Source organism: Aulonocara sp. 'chitande type north' Nkhata Bay, linkage group LG23 (assembly GCF_057382095.1).
Source record: "Aulonocara sp. 'chitande type north' Nkhata Bay isolate Kocher_YH1m ecotype deep benthic linkage group LG23, A_spYH_male_GT1.1, whole genome shotgun sequence".
NCBI classification, from domain to species: Eukaryota; Metazoa; Chordata; class Actinopteri; order Cichliformes; family Cichlidae; genus Aulonocara; species Aulonocara sp. 'chitande type north' Nkhata Bay.
In genome coordinates, this window is record NC_141365.1 from 29,539,856 (window position 1) to 29,552,553 (window position 12,698).

Below are 12,698 nucleotides of genomic sequence, written 5' to 3' on the forward strand. Positions count from 1 at the left end.
CCATGAGGCTACATTCTTTAGAGCTATGTCTGTAACACTCTGCCTGTTGCCTTCATATTAAATAATTTTTTAAATAATTTAAAAAATATTTCTTTATGCTATTATGCGGGCCGCAAGTAGGGGTGACATGGGCTGCAAGATTGAGACACAGGCATTAGAGCCTCTTAATGCATGTTTTGTTTGGGTTTCCACCGGCGTGGAATTACCAAAAATAAAGAGGGCATAGACTAGCATATGAAACAGAAAAAGACCACCGTGTAATCCATTTATGTTAACAAAGTAACTGTATTCTGAATACCACTTTTTTTAACTGTAACTATAACGGAATACAGTTACTCATATTTTGTATTGTAAATACGTAACGCCGGTTCATGTATTCCGTTACTCCCCAACTCTGATGTTAAATAAATAATGTATAACACAAAAGATGACCTAACTGCGCCTTCTCTGTTAATGTAGTTGTACCTAGGTATTGTGCTTTCTGCTGTCGTCATCATCACCGGTTGCTTCTCCTACTACCAAGAGGCCAAGAGCTCCAAGATCATGGAGTCCTTCAAGAACTTGGTCCCACAGGTGAGACACAAAAAGAAAAGCTAATGTAACAGTTCATTTATACACACTGTTTTTGTATCATTTTGCTTGGTAGCCTCCCGGCGGTAACACCCAACAGTACTAGTTGCACAACTCTAAGGAGTAGCGTTTCTTCATCAGTATTACAACAATGATGATGCATTTTTACCATCACTCATCTGACTTTTTGTTGATGGGAAAAGAAAGAAAATACATATTCATGTGTCTTTTGACATATCTAGGTATGCTTGATGTGTTCCCTAAAAATTCCTAAAATATCTTTGATTTTTATAGCAAGCCCTGGTTATCCGTGATGGCGAGAAGAAGAGCATCAATGCTGAGGATGTAGTGCTCGGAGATTTAGTGGAGGTGAAAGGAGGAGATCGAATTCCTGCTGATCTCAGAGTTGTCTCTGCTCACGGCTGCAAGGTTCTTTAACTCAAATACTTGTGTTAATTACACCATACATTTTTCTAGAGTGGGGGTTTGACAGCTATGGTTTTATTTATATAAATCTTATTTTATGTGTTATAGTTTTTGAGTAATTTTTCATTCTTGAAGTGGCAAAATCAACCTCAGTCCTCCACCCTTGTGCATCACCTGATCATCACCACTGGTCAGCGATCACAGCTTATTGCTGACCCTGTTAACATGTTTGTTTCTTTTTTTTCATTCCTCAGGTGGACAACTCCTCCCTGACTGGTGAATCAGAGCCTCAGACTCGATCTCCAGAATTCTCCCATGAAAACCCACTGGAAACCAGGAACATTACTTTCTTCTCCACCAACTGTGTTGAAGGTACAGACACAAAAATTGATTTACTGTCTAATTAGAGAAAACATAAGCTTAATGATCTCAAGTAAAAGCTGATAGGTTTGTAGCTTGAACCTATTCGCTGGAACGTTGAAGACAATATAATTACACAGCAAGCAAGACACGAAGTAGGCAAAGTTCTTCTTGTTACTCATGCATGAGGGAGACCTGCCTGGAGCCAAGTGTCGTCCCACCACTTGACCTCCATCAGACTCTCAGCCAGGTTCCCCACAGCACTGCTTTTATTGTGGTTACATGACTATGCATAGGGTCATTAACATATAACATCTTACATAGGTATACATGTGAACAAAGAATACTCTGTGTGTGTGTGTGTGTGTGTGTGGGGGGGGGGGGGGGGGGGGGGGGGGGGGTCAGAGTGTGACCCCATAAATGACTTCCCTAAACCTGCTGGTCTGGAAGTCCAACAGTTCATCTAAACAAAAGGCACTTAGCCTAAAACAGATACAGCCACGTTTATCCTACCATAAAACAATAAAACAAGGTACAACCTCTTCTCATGCTCCCAGGATGTAGGTGTGCATTCCAGTGTGGAATACACACCAAGCCTTTGCAGCCTGTTAAAGATCACACATCCTATCACTACACAATTGATTATACACCTCTAAGCATATATGGTTAAATATTTCTAAGCATAAATGACAATCAACAATACAAAACCTAACAAAAGCCAAATGAAAAGTCAGTGGAATCAGTCTGTCTTCTCTTTTCAGGCACAGCCAGAGGAATCGTCATCAACACTGGTGATAATACCGTCATGGGCCGCATCGCCACCCTGGCTTCCAGTCTAGAGGGCGGAAAAACTCCCATTGCCATTGAGATCGAGCATTTCATCCACATCATCACTGGAGTGGCCGTTTTCCTGGGAGTAACTTTCTTCATCCTTTCTCTCATCCTTGGATATAACTGGCTGGAGGCTGTCATCTTCCTTATTGGTATCATCGTCGCCAACGTGCCAGAAGGTCTTTTGGCTACTGTCACTGTGAGTTTTGGTGTCTAATGGCATTCCTTTTAAATACCTTATATTTATTGATACAAAAAGACTGTGGTTCTTAAAACCTAAATTGTCTGTAGGTGTGTCTGACTCTGACTGCTAAGCGTATGGCCAAGAAGAACTGCCTGGTGAAGAACTTGGAAGCTGTCGAGACTCTGGGGTCCACCTCCACCATCTGTTCTGACAAGACCGGCACCCTGACCCAAAACAGAATGACTGTGGCCCACATGTGGTTTGACAACCAGATCCATGAGGCTGACACCACTGAGAACCAGAGTGGTACCTCTTTTGACAGGAGCTCTGCCACCTGGGCTAATCTGTCCAGAATCGCTGGACTCTGCAACCGTGCCGTTTTCCTGGCTGACCAGAGCAACGTTCCCATTCTGAAGGTGAGAAATTTTCATCTGTAAAACTGCTCTAGTTCATCCATCGTGAACATCAACAAAGACTCCAAATAATTTCCCATCCAAATAATCCATCTGAAGGAACAAATCAGAAACATTTGTTTTCCATGTAACAAGTTCTCATACCCTTGGTTGTACACAAAGACAATGCTTATTACCCCTCTTTCCTGAGTTTGATAGTATACCCAATGAATACTGGGAATCAGTGACTATGTGGGAAGTCCTGGCTTGGAACTTTTGGGATTCAACCAGATACAAATGCAGCCAAAAAGCACTACAAATCTTTATGAAACCACTCAAGATAATTAAAGTCTGTTTTAAATATACAGATGTATAATAGTCTTCGTCTAAGTCATGGTCTCCATAATCATCTATCCAATTTAGTAAATTACATCCACAACCATGTGATTGCCATATTTTTGATGTAATTCAGCAACAGATTACCTAAATACAGTTGTGTACACATCAATTCTCATTTACAAAATGTTGTTATAAAGAAGGCATGGAATGTGATGATAAACCTATTTTACTAACCCTGTTTTTTGCTTAAATCCACAGAGACATGTGGCTGGTGATGCCTCAGAAGCTGCCTTGCTAAAGTGTATTGAGCTGTGCTGTGGATCTGTTAACGAAATGAGAGAAAAATACTCCAAAATTGCTGAGATCCCCTTCAATTCCACAAACAAATACCAGGTATACCATCCACACAGTGTGATAAAGCCCTTAAATGTTTAGATCAAAAAAAGCACATCTATAGACAAAACACATACTATAAAGTTGCAGAAAGCCTTGTTTCAAAGTCTTAACTTTAGAATTAAGGCAATCCCAATCTTGATTTCCTTAAACTTGATTTGATCTGGGGGGATGCTGCACACTAATATAGTGCTAAGCTGTCAGTCTCAGGCTAGTTACCCTTTGCACTTTATTATCTATTTCACTATAAATGAGGGCTTGATTTACAAAAGAAATATCACATTGAATTAAATAACACTTAAACTAGAGATTTGGATGATAAACTATTGAGTATTTACTCGGGCTAGGGCTGTCAGTGTTAATCGCATTAAAATGACGTTAATGCCAAAACCACATTAACGCGGCTTATCTCCGTTAACGGGTTAATGTGGATCACCCTTTGTGTGGGGCTGGACGGCGTCAACGCGTTAGTGTGGGTAGCTCGATTAACGTGTTAGCGCCACGTTAATGCAGTTTTGCCGTTAACGTCATTGCAAAGCGATTAATGCTGACAGCCCTAGTATTTACTGAAGTTATAAATCAGAACAAAATGACTGTAATATCCTTTTACACTTCTGCAATCATACTACTTGTTTCAACCAGGGGAGTCGCCCCTGCTGGTGAGAGTACATTGCATGAACTTACTTTTCAGGGCCCTAAGCCATGTCTATATTTTACATATATTTTATTTCAGTCTAATTTTAACAACAGCATTTTTATCAATAAAACTTGCCTTACCTGAATCTATTAAATGTTTTTGATTAATCTAGTAAAAAGTCTTGTCAAACGGTTTAGAGTAAAGCTCTTTTAATTTTGCTTCACGTAAATCACTTAAACCTGCATTTAAATCCAGTCTCTCTGCTGTCCCACAGCTCTCCATCCATAAGAACAGCACTCCTGGGGAAACCAAGCATCTGCTGGTGATGAAAGGAGCTCCAGAGAGGATTTTGGACCGCTGTTCCTCCATTTTACTTCAGGGCAAAGAGCAGGCTCTGGATGATGAGATGAAAGACTCTTTCAATAACGCCTATGTTGAGTTGGGAGGTCTTGGAGAGAGAGTACTGGGTACAGCTAGCCTCCTTCGCTATCTGTATATTTCAATTTTAGCTAGCAAAGGGGAATCTTTCAAGTATTTTCTTTGTATCTTATTCAGGTTTCTGCCACTGTCACCTGCCTGATGACCAGTTCCCAGAGGGATTTGCTTTTGATACTGATGAAGTGAACTTCCCCACTGAGAACCTGTGCTTCGTCGGACTCATGGCCATGATTGACCCTCCTCGTGCTGCTGTGCCTGATGCTGTTGGTAAATGCAGGAGTGCTGGAATCAAGGTATGATAACTTTTTGGATGACCAGATGTTTGTTTTTTGTTTGCACAAAGTACTCCATTTTTTTCTCTTCTTTCTCAGGTCATCATGGTCACAGGTGACCATCCAATTACAGCCAAGGCTATTGCTAAAGGTGTGGGTATCATCTCAGAAGGCAATGAGACTGTTGAAGACATTGCCGCCCGCTTAAATATTCCAGTTTCAGAGGTCAACCCTAGGTTAGTTCTCTTTCAAAGATTTATTGAAGTAGCTTTGACAGTTTCTTGACCACAAGTGAGAACTGTTCAAAATGTTTCTCTCTTTAATGATACAGCTTTAAAGTTTGCTTGAAATTGCAAAAACTGCTAAATTAAATTAACTCTGTCTTTCAGAGGTCCTGACTGCTACACAGCCAAAGAGGCTTTTACCATTAATTTACATCTATTAAATCTTGGTGTGATGCTTAGCTGGTGGCTTTGCTTTTTATTCATCAACAAGTTATTGTGTGTGTGTGTGTGTGTGTGTGTGTGTGTGTGTGTGTGTGTGTGTGTGTGTGTGTGTGTGTGTGTGTGTGTGTGTGTTTGTGTGTTCACGTTAAAGCACACTAAAATTACTATCCTTCTTAGTGCTTTTGCAGGGTTAGGATTGTTAGGCTCTTTTAAACTCATATAAAACCTCTGTTTACAAAATATGACATAACATTCTGTTGGATTAACTAAATGCTAAAAACAAAAGGTTGGGATTCACTGTCTGCACTGAGGATTGATTATTTTATTAGGTGACAGTGTTATTGAGCACTTTTTTGCTGACAGTACCAAAGTTCACATAATTTACTTTTTGAAATGTCCTGATGTAATCTCCTGATGATCCCCTACTGTTATACTAATGTGTTTGTAATTTCTTCAGGGATGCTAAGGCCTGTGTTGTCCATGGTGGTGAACTTAAAGACATGACCCCAGAACACCTTGATGATTTGCTGAAGCACCACACTGAAATTGTATTTGCCAGGACCTCCCCTCAACAGAAACTGATCATTGTGGAAGGATGCCAGAGACAGGTGAGCATCGGGGGGGATTCTCACAGATACAGTTTGACAAATGTTTTGTTTGGAACTTGTAAAAACATGTTCTTCCTTGTCCAGGGAGCCATTGTGGCCGTGACAGGTGATGGTGTGAACGACTCTCCAGCTCTGAAGAAAGCTGACATCGGTGTTGCCATGGGCATTGCTGGATCTGATGTCTCCAAGCAGGCTGCTGACATGATCCTGCTGGATGATAACTTTGCCTCCATTGTCACTGGAGTGGAAGAAGGTAAGATCTATATCAAGACCTACACCTGCAGAAATCTGGAAATACAAAATACAAAACATCACTGAATCTACTAAATTACTTTGTTCAGGCCGTCTGATCTTTGACAACTTGAAGAAGTCCATCGCCTACACTCTGACCAGTAACATCCCCGAGATCTCACCCTTCCTCCTCTTCATCATCGCCAACATCCCTCTGCCCCTGGGAACCGTCACCATCCTCTGTATTGATCTGGGAACTGACATGGTGAGCTGTTTGGCTCTTCATCCTGTTCTATAGAGAGATTCAACTGAACTCAAATATGGGTGGAAAGTTCATGTGTATATTTATTCACTTGTGGTTTTGCAGGTCCCTGCCATCTCCCTGGCTTATGAGAAAGCTGAGAGCGACATCATGAAGAGACAGCCCAGAAACCCCAAAACAGACAAGCTAGTGAATGAAAGGCTCATCAGTATATCCTATGGACAGATTGGTAAGGCATCATTTATTTATTCAGCTTTAACTATACTGTATCCATATTTTTGTGGCAGTATTTAAGAATTCTGCACCTTCAATATGACATATAATTTTCCAAAAACCCTCAAAAAGTTAATTCTAACTCTTCTGCCAAGTTGTGCATTATTTATATACATCAGTTGCATTTGAATGGTCTATCTAAAATGTCTGCAATTATGAAGGGCGAGCTATTGATAGATGGGAATTAATAATAATAATAATGGATTGGATTTATATAGCACTTATCAAGGCACCCAAAGCGCTTTACAATGCCACTATTCATTCACTCTCACATTCACACACTGGTGAAGGCAGCTACGGTTGTAGCCACAGCTGCCCTGGGGCAGACTGACAGAAGCGAGGCTGCCATATCGCGCCATCGGCCCCTCTGGCCAACACCAGTAGGCGGTAGTGTCTTGCCCAAGGACACAACGACCAGGACAGAGAGCCCAGGGATCGAACCGGATGAACTTCCCAACCCCCTGAGCCACGGTCACCCCCTCGAATGGCTGATGGCTGCAGGCCCCTGCCAGGCATCGACGCTCCCACCCTAGGAGTGGGGATGGGTGCAGCCTAGATGGTCACGCCCTGGGGGTCGGCACGGACGCCAGAACAGTCCCTACCTCCTTCACTCTGGCGGCAGTGGCAGCCAGGTCCAGATCCGAGCTGCCATGCCTTAATCACCTCCACATGCTGCTCAGTCTTGTCCTGCAGCTCTTCCCGCCAGAAGCATGACAACACCGCCTGCTCTTGTTGTGTGGCTGTGAGTTTGATCATTATTCCGGCCAGCGCCTTCCCTGGCTGGCCCGGTCCTGGGTCTGCCATGCCACTCCACTCCTTGGTTTCGGCACCACTGTAAAATAACCACAGCAGACCCAACGACATTCTTACACTTTTCAGCATCTTTATTCAACCACTTTTCACACACACAGTTGCTGTACACTCACAATGGGCTGCATTTCTGCAGCTGTCAACCACACACATCCACAACAACAACAACTACAAGATTAAACAGTCACAGACTTTTAAGCTGGCGAAGCGTGATTGCAGTTGCCATGCAGGTTCATCCATCTCACCTGGAGAGGCATTGCAGACCACGCCCCACTACAAATACATATCTCTTGCTGCAGTTATTTGCAAACCTTCAGCAATCCCACTGAGAGTGACATCAGTCAGCCCAAGTAAGACTGAACTACTGGTTTCAGAAAGGTTGCCTCCTATCAGCTAACCTGTGCAGTCACCTTGTGATCAAAAGTAGTCGGGGACTTTCAAGCACCGTACAGAATGTAAAAAGAAAAATCAATACAATCTGCATTTCCTGAAGTTCCCTGTTGTTTTTCTCCTGTTAGGTATGATGCAGGCCACAGCTGGCTTCTTCACATATTTTGTCATCCTGGCTGAAAACGGTTTCCTCCCCATGGACCTGATAGGACTGAGAGTGCTGTGGGATGACAAATATCTAAATGACCTGGAAGACAGTTATGGACAGGAATGGGTCAGTCACAGTAATTCTACTACATGTACTCTGAACTAGGAGAATTATTCAGCTTTATTGTGTTGTTCACTTGAGTTTCAGTGCTTGAAAAGGCTTTCTAAGCTTATCATTTTGTTTTTTGTGCACTAGACATATGAGCGCAGAAAGATTGTAGAGTTCACCTGCCACACAGCTTTCTTCACAAGCATTGTAATCGTCCAGTGGGCTGATCTAATCATCTGTAAGACCAGGAGGAACTCCATTTTGAAGCAAGGAATGACGTACGTATATGTGGAGACACAAGAGATCTCAGGGCGGGACTTACATCAAAACTAAGAGCACCTTTAAAGTTTAATGATGTTGTGATGCTTGATTTTAGAACATCTAAGAATATTCACCAGTGTTTTGGTGATTCTGACTTTTTTTCCCTGCAGGAACCGCATCCTTATCTTTGGGCTCGTTGAGGAGACTGCACTGGCTGCCTTTCTGTCATACTGCCCGGGCATGGATGTTGCCCTAAGAATGTACCCTATGAAGTGAGTCAAGCACACAGACAAGCTTGTGCTCTTCTTTTTAATCTAGTAATACCACAAATTCAGGAAAACACCCTTAGAATTCAATAATTATTCATAAAGCACACTTTTGCTCTTCCAATGTTATTCTTGTGGCCGTCTTCTTTGTCACCTTTATTCATGCAATGACATTCATGAACACAAGACAATCCCCTGGTAAAGTGTTGATCTTGTTGTGTTTAATTCAGTGGTGTCATCTTGCTTTACCTTCTTGTTGAAAATAAGACGGCTATTATCTAGTGTCACTGGTAATTTCCTCTTCAGAGGCAGAGCGAAGCACAAGAGCTGCTATTACTAAGGAGTTTCTTTGCCCAAAAGAGAACAATAGAAAGCATTGAAGACACTTTAGGCTCATTAGCTGAAAAGTTCGCATGCTACTTCCCTAACTTACCCACTCCCCTGTTTCTTTGGGTGTCTTCTGGTGTTTAAATAATCCCAGTTTCTTATTCTGTGTTGTTGTCCCTATTTCTGATTATTTTACGCTCTTTTATTTTTTTAATTTCTTTGTTTACCTGTGGATATATTCAGATGTAGACAGCTGCACTAGATCTAGGACACTGAAATAAGCACAAAAACATAACAAACAGATCCCAGAGTTTTGTGGGCTGGTTTTCAGGGCTTTGCATTAGTGGTCTTTCAGTAACCTCGTTAGAGTCGCCAGAGAGCAGTCTCAAAGAGATGAACGCATCAGCAGGATATGTCCTCGACCCAGAGTCCTCAGATTTCTCTGCCTCGTTTTGCTTTAACAGCTTCTGAATTCATTCTAATAGCCGGTTCTCTGCAGCCTAATGCTCACTCCAAAAGCTTTTCATGTGCCTTTATTGAACCTGAAAGAAAAAAGACGAGTATGCTTGTGTTTTGTTTTGCTTTTTTTGCCATGTAACTCATCCTGACTGTCCATCCATACCTTTAGGCCATTGTGGTGGTTCTGTGCCTTCCCTTACTCCCTCGTCATCTTCCTTTATGATGAAGTCAGAAGATATATCCTCAGACGAAACCCAGGAGGTAAGAGCTTCACTAACTCTGTTACATTTTTTCACTATCTGAGGCACCCAGGACCCCCGTTTTGTCTCTGCATTTTAATCTGAATGAAGTAGCGTGCAACTCCTTTTTACCCAAATGAGAAATCAGAAGCACAAAATGTGCTGTTTTGCGTTAAAATCTATTGTACATCCAAATTTGAAGAGAAATGATCAAGTGCTTTGACAAGCCTGCTACTTAAAGGAATAGTTCACTGCAAAATCTAACTTGGGCCTGTAGTGCCCAGATTTGGTGATACAGTATAGGCTGTGGAAATGTCTCCATTCTCTTAAATGTCATGAAACTAAATAACATTCTCCTTGTAGTGCCAGTGGCACCGATGTATCCTTCCTGTAATCAGGGCCTGGTTGCTCAAAAACTCTACAAACCTTGTTTTGCACAGTTTCATGTGGGAACTATTTTCATAGTACTGAACCACATCCACTGAAACAAAGGAGCCCATCAGCTGGCTGGCATTAAAGCTCAGCTGTTGGTTGGGTGGAAGGGGGTGGGAACCATTTATGTTTACGTCCTCTCAAGTTGCTGCAGTTAAAAGCCCCTCCGTGATCAGTAGATGTACTCTTTCTCCTGCACAGTCATACAGTTGATAGGAATTGTTCCTGCATTAAACTGCCCACATCAAGGATTTTTAAGGATTTTTATTATGATACTCTGACCAGAACAAAGTTGGTGGAATTAATAACAGGTAATAGTTACATTATATTTAAGCAAGGCACACATCTGTGAAGCTGATGTTTCTAAAAGTGGCCGTTCACCCCAATGCACACGGGTGGATAAATGGGACAACAGTGCATTAAAATATGTGTGTTTCATTTTCCAGATTTTTATTTCATTTAATTTACTCTTTTTAATTTATTATTATTTACTATATGCCAAATCCCATACAATCACCACCTAATACACTATGTTGCTGGCCTTTCCACCAGAAATACTTGGATTTTTTTAGGATGTCCGACTAGTTAACCTTTAGACTAACACATGAGACATGTTAGGACAGTTTTACTCAATTACATTTACATGAAACTCCACTCATAGCTTTTGAGCTACAGGGTCATTTCAGTGTCTTGTGATCCTTTTAGTCATTTCATCCCAGGCTGATTATTTATGGCCTCACTGATGATGTCATCTCATCAGCATCTGTGAGACCAAAATGACACAGCCTCTCCCGCCCGTAGGATACATCTTCTAATAGCATTGCCACCAAAGCCATGGTGGCATTCGGCCAAAGTTCAGCAACATATATCTTCAAAGCCCCGCCCCCCCTTCCACAAGTCGAGTCTCTTTTCTTTTGATTGCTGCCAGCAAACTTAAAGGATTGAGTGCAAGCTTGTTGAAACCATGGCTTTTGTTTTTTCAACGCATCAGTTTGTCAACCCTGGTGCATGTGAGGCGAGATGTGCGATGTTCCTAATTACGTCTCCTTTGGTTTCTAGGTTGGGTGGAGCTAGAGACATACTACTGAGCCAGCGCCATGCATGGGACACAGGAGTGTTTCATATGCTACACCTATGTTTGAGATGTTAGACCACTAACACCACAAGTCATAGTCAGATTATATTGATGTATGTGTGGGGCTTTCAATAAAACATAAATACTGTGCACTGACGCTGCTTGCATAGTGGTTAATTTTGTCCAGGCTTTCCTTGTTGGTAAACGTGGGATTATCTCATCATTTAGGGTCATTTTAGCCTGTTTTCTGTTACTTCTAACAGTCTGACAACAAGTCAAGAGATCACTTTGTCTGCTCAAGGGCACAGAGTATTTCTTGGCCACCATGTTGCCTAATCATTCATTACAAGCCCTTATGTTCATTTCTGAGATTTTCCATGTGTCCCCCACCCGCCCCCACGCCCCCTAGTGTTTTGCAAGCTCCCTCCCACTCCGTTGCTAACCCCCCACCCTGCAATAGTTGAGTGACTACAAACAGCCGTAAGTTTACTACAAACACATCCAACAACCCCCACCAGTCAGCCATCAAGGACAGCCCTTAATCCTCACAGCTAAAGTTTCAGTTGCGTTAACGGCACGTGTCGGTTCCATAAGGGACATTGGGGGTCACGGGTGTCCTTCAGTTCCACTGTGGCTCTTTGAGCGCTAGTGCTGAAAACTTTTGGGCAGTCCATTTGCTTCACAGGGACTGTCATTCAGTTAAGAAGTCAGCAGTCAGTGGTCGCTCTGTTCAAGGGCACGGCGTATTGCAGGCACATTATGTTGCTTAATCATTCATTGAAACCTTGTCAGTTAAAACTTTATGGCTTTACTTTAGACTTTGCTAACCTCAGGAATGCTGAGGTGGGGATTCCAGTGGCAGCTGCAAACCTTTTGGATCCTGTTAAGTGTATCGACCGCACCAATTAAAATACACTTTTCCATTCAACTTTGGCCAAGTTTGCAAGAGATAGCTAAAAATTTTAATCTCAAAACACTTTCAAATTAGATTCTTTTTCAGAGGGGGAGGGGGGCGTTGTTTTGAGCTTCAGGCTCAGTGGTTTACTCCCTATGCATTCCACATGCTATCGTAGTTTTGAGTAGCAGTTTTGTTCTCCCTCTATCTCCCGCGCCCTCGCAAGATAAAAGTCAGTCAGTTTTAGTCAGCTTCTCACTTTTTTTTTCTTTTTTTGGTACTTTACTTTCAGTCTTTGTTATTCACGCTTTGGGCAATCAGTCACCTTCAAAGCTGTACTTTGACCTTTGGAGCTGTTGCTTTATCTCTGTGTCTCTCACTATCTTGCCTTTCACTGTGTGAGGTAAGCACACACAACCTGAGACAATGCCCTCGCACGAATAACACTGCAGATGAAATTAATCAAAAACAGAAGCCAAAAAACGGTTTTAGGACAGTTGGAAGGGAGAGGGAAGGAGAAGACCGGCTACAGTGGGAACAAAAATGAGAAGTTGAGTAAGATTTAGCCCACCCTTTCTCAGGCACGCCTCCTCCCAATGCAAGTAAACTTCCCCCAACTAAGCTAC

At 42.2% G+C, this 12,698-nt stretch overlaps 1 protein-coding gene across 2 annotated transcripts in view; it reads left to right on the forward strand.

Moving 5' to 3' along the window:
- Nucleotides 1-11,344, forward strand: part of LOC147302065 (sodium/potassium-transporting ATPase subunit alpha-1-like) — a 68,860-nt gene extending 57,516 nt beyond the window's left edge. For both annotated transcript variants that reach the window (XM_086283795.1, XM_086283794.1), the window contains 18 exons: nt 460-573; nt 865-999; nt 1,251-1,368; nt 2,118-2,386; nt 2,479-2,787; nt 3,361-3,495; nt 4,407-4,599; nt 4,688-4,863; nt 4,942-5,078; nt 5,746-5,896; nt 5,981-6,149; nt 6,238-6,392; nt 6,495-6,618; nt 7,991-8,136; nt 8,266-8,396; nt 8,550-8,651; nt 9,601-9,692; nt 11,162-11,344. In XM_086283795.1, the coding sequence (XP_086139921.1) occupies nt 460-573; nt 865-999; nt 1,251-1,368; nt 2,118-2,386; nt 2,479-2,787; nt 3,361-3,495; nt 4,407-4,599; nt 4,688-4,863; nt 4,942-5,078; nt 5,746-5,896; nt 5,981-6,149; nt 6,238-6,392; nt 6,495-6,618; nt 7,991-8,136; nt 8,266-8,396; nt 8,550-8,651; nt 9,601-9,692; nt 11,162-11,190 (2,685 nt within the window). In that variant the 3' untranslated portion in view covers nt 11,191-11,344. The remainder of the gene's footprint in view (nt 1-459; nt 574-864; nt 1,000-1,250; nt 1,369-2,117; nt 2,387-2,478; nt 2,788-3,360; nt 3,496-4,406; nt 4,600-4,687; nt 4,864-4,941; nt 5,079-5,745; nt 5,897-5,980; nt 6,150-6,237; nt 6,393-6,494; nt 6,619-7,990; nt 8,137-8,265; nt 8,397-8,549; nt 8,652-9,600; nt 9,693-11,161) is intronic.
- Nucleotides 11,345-12,698: the final 1,354 nt, after the last annotated feature.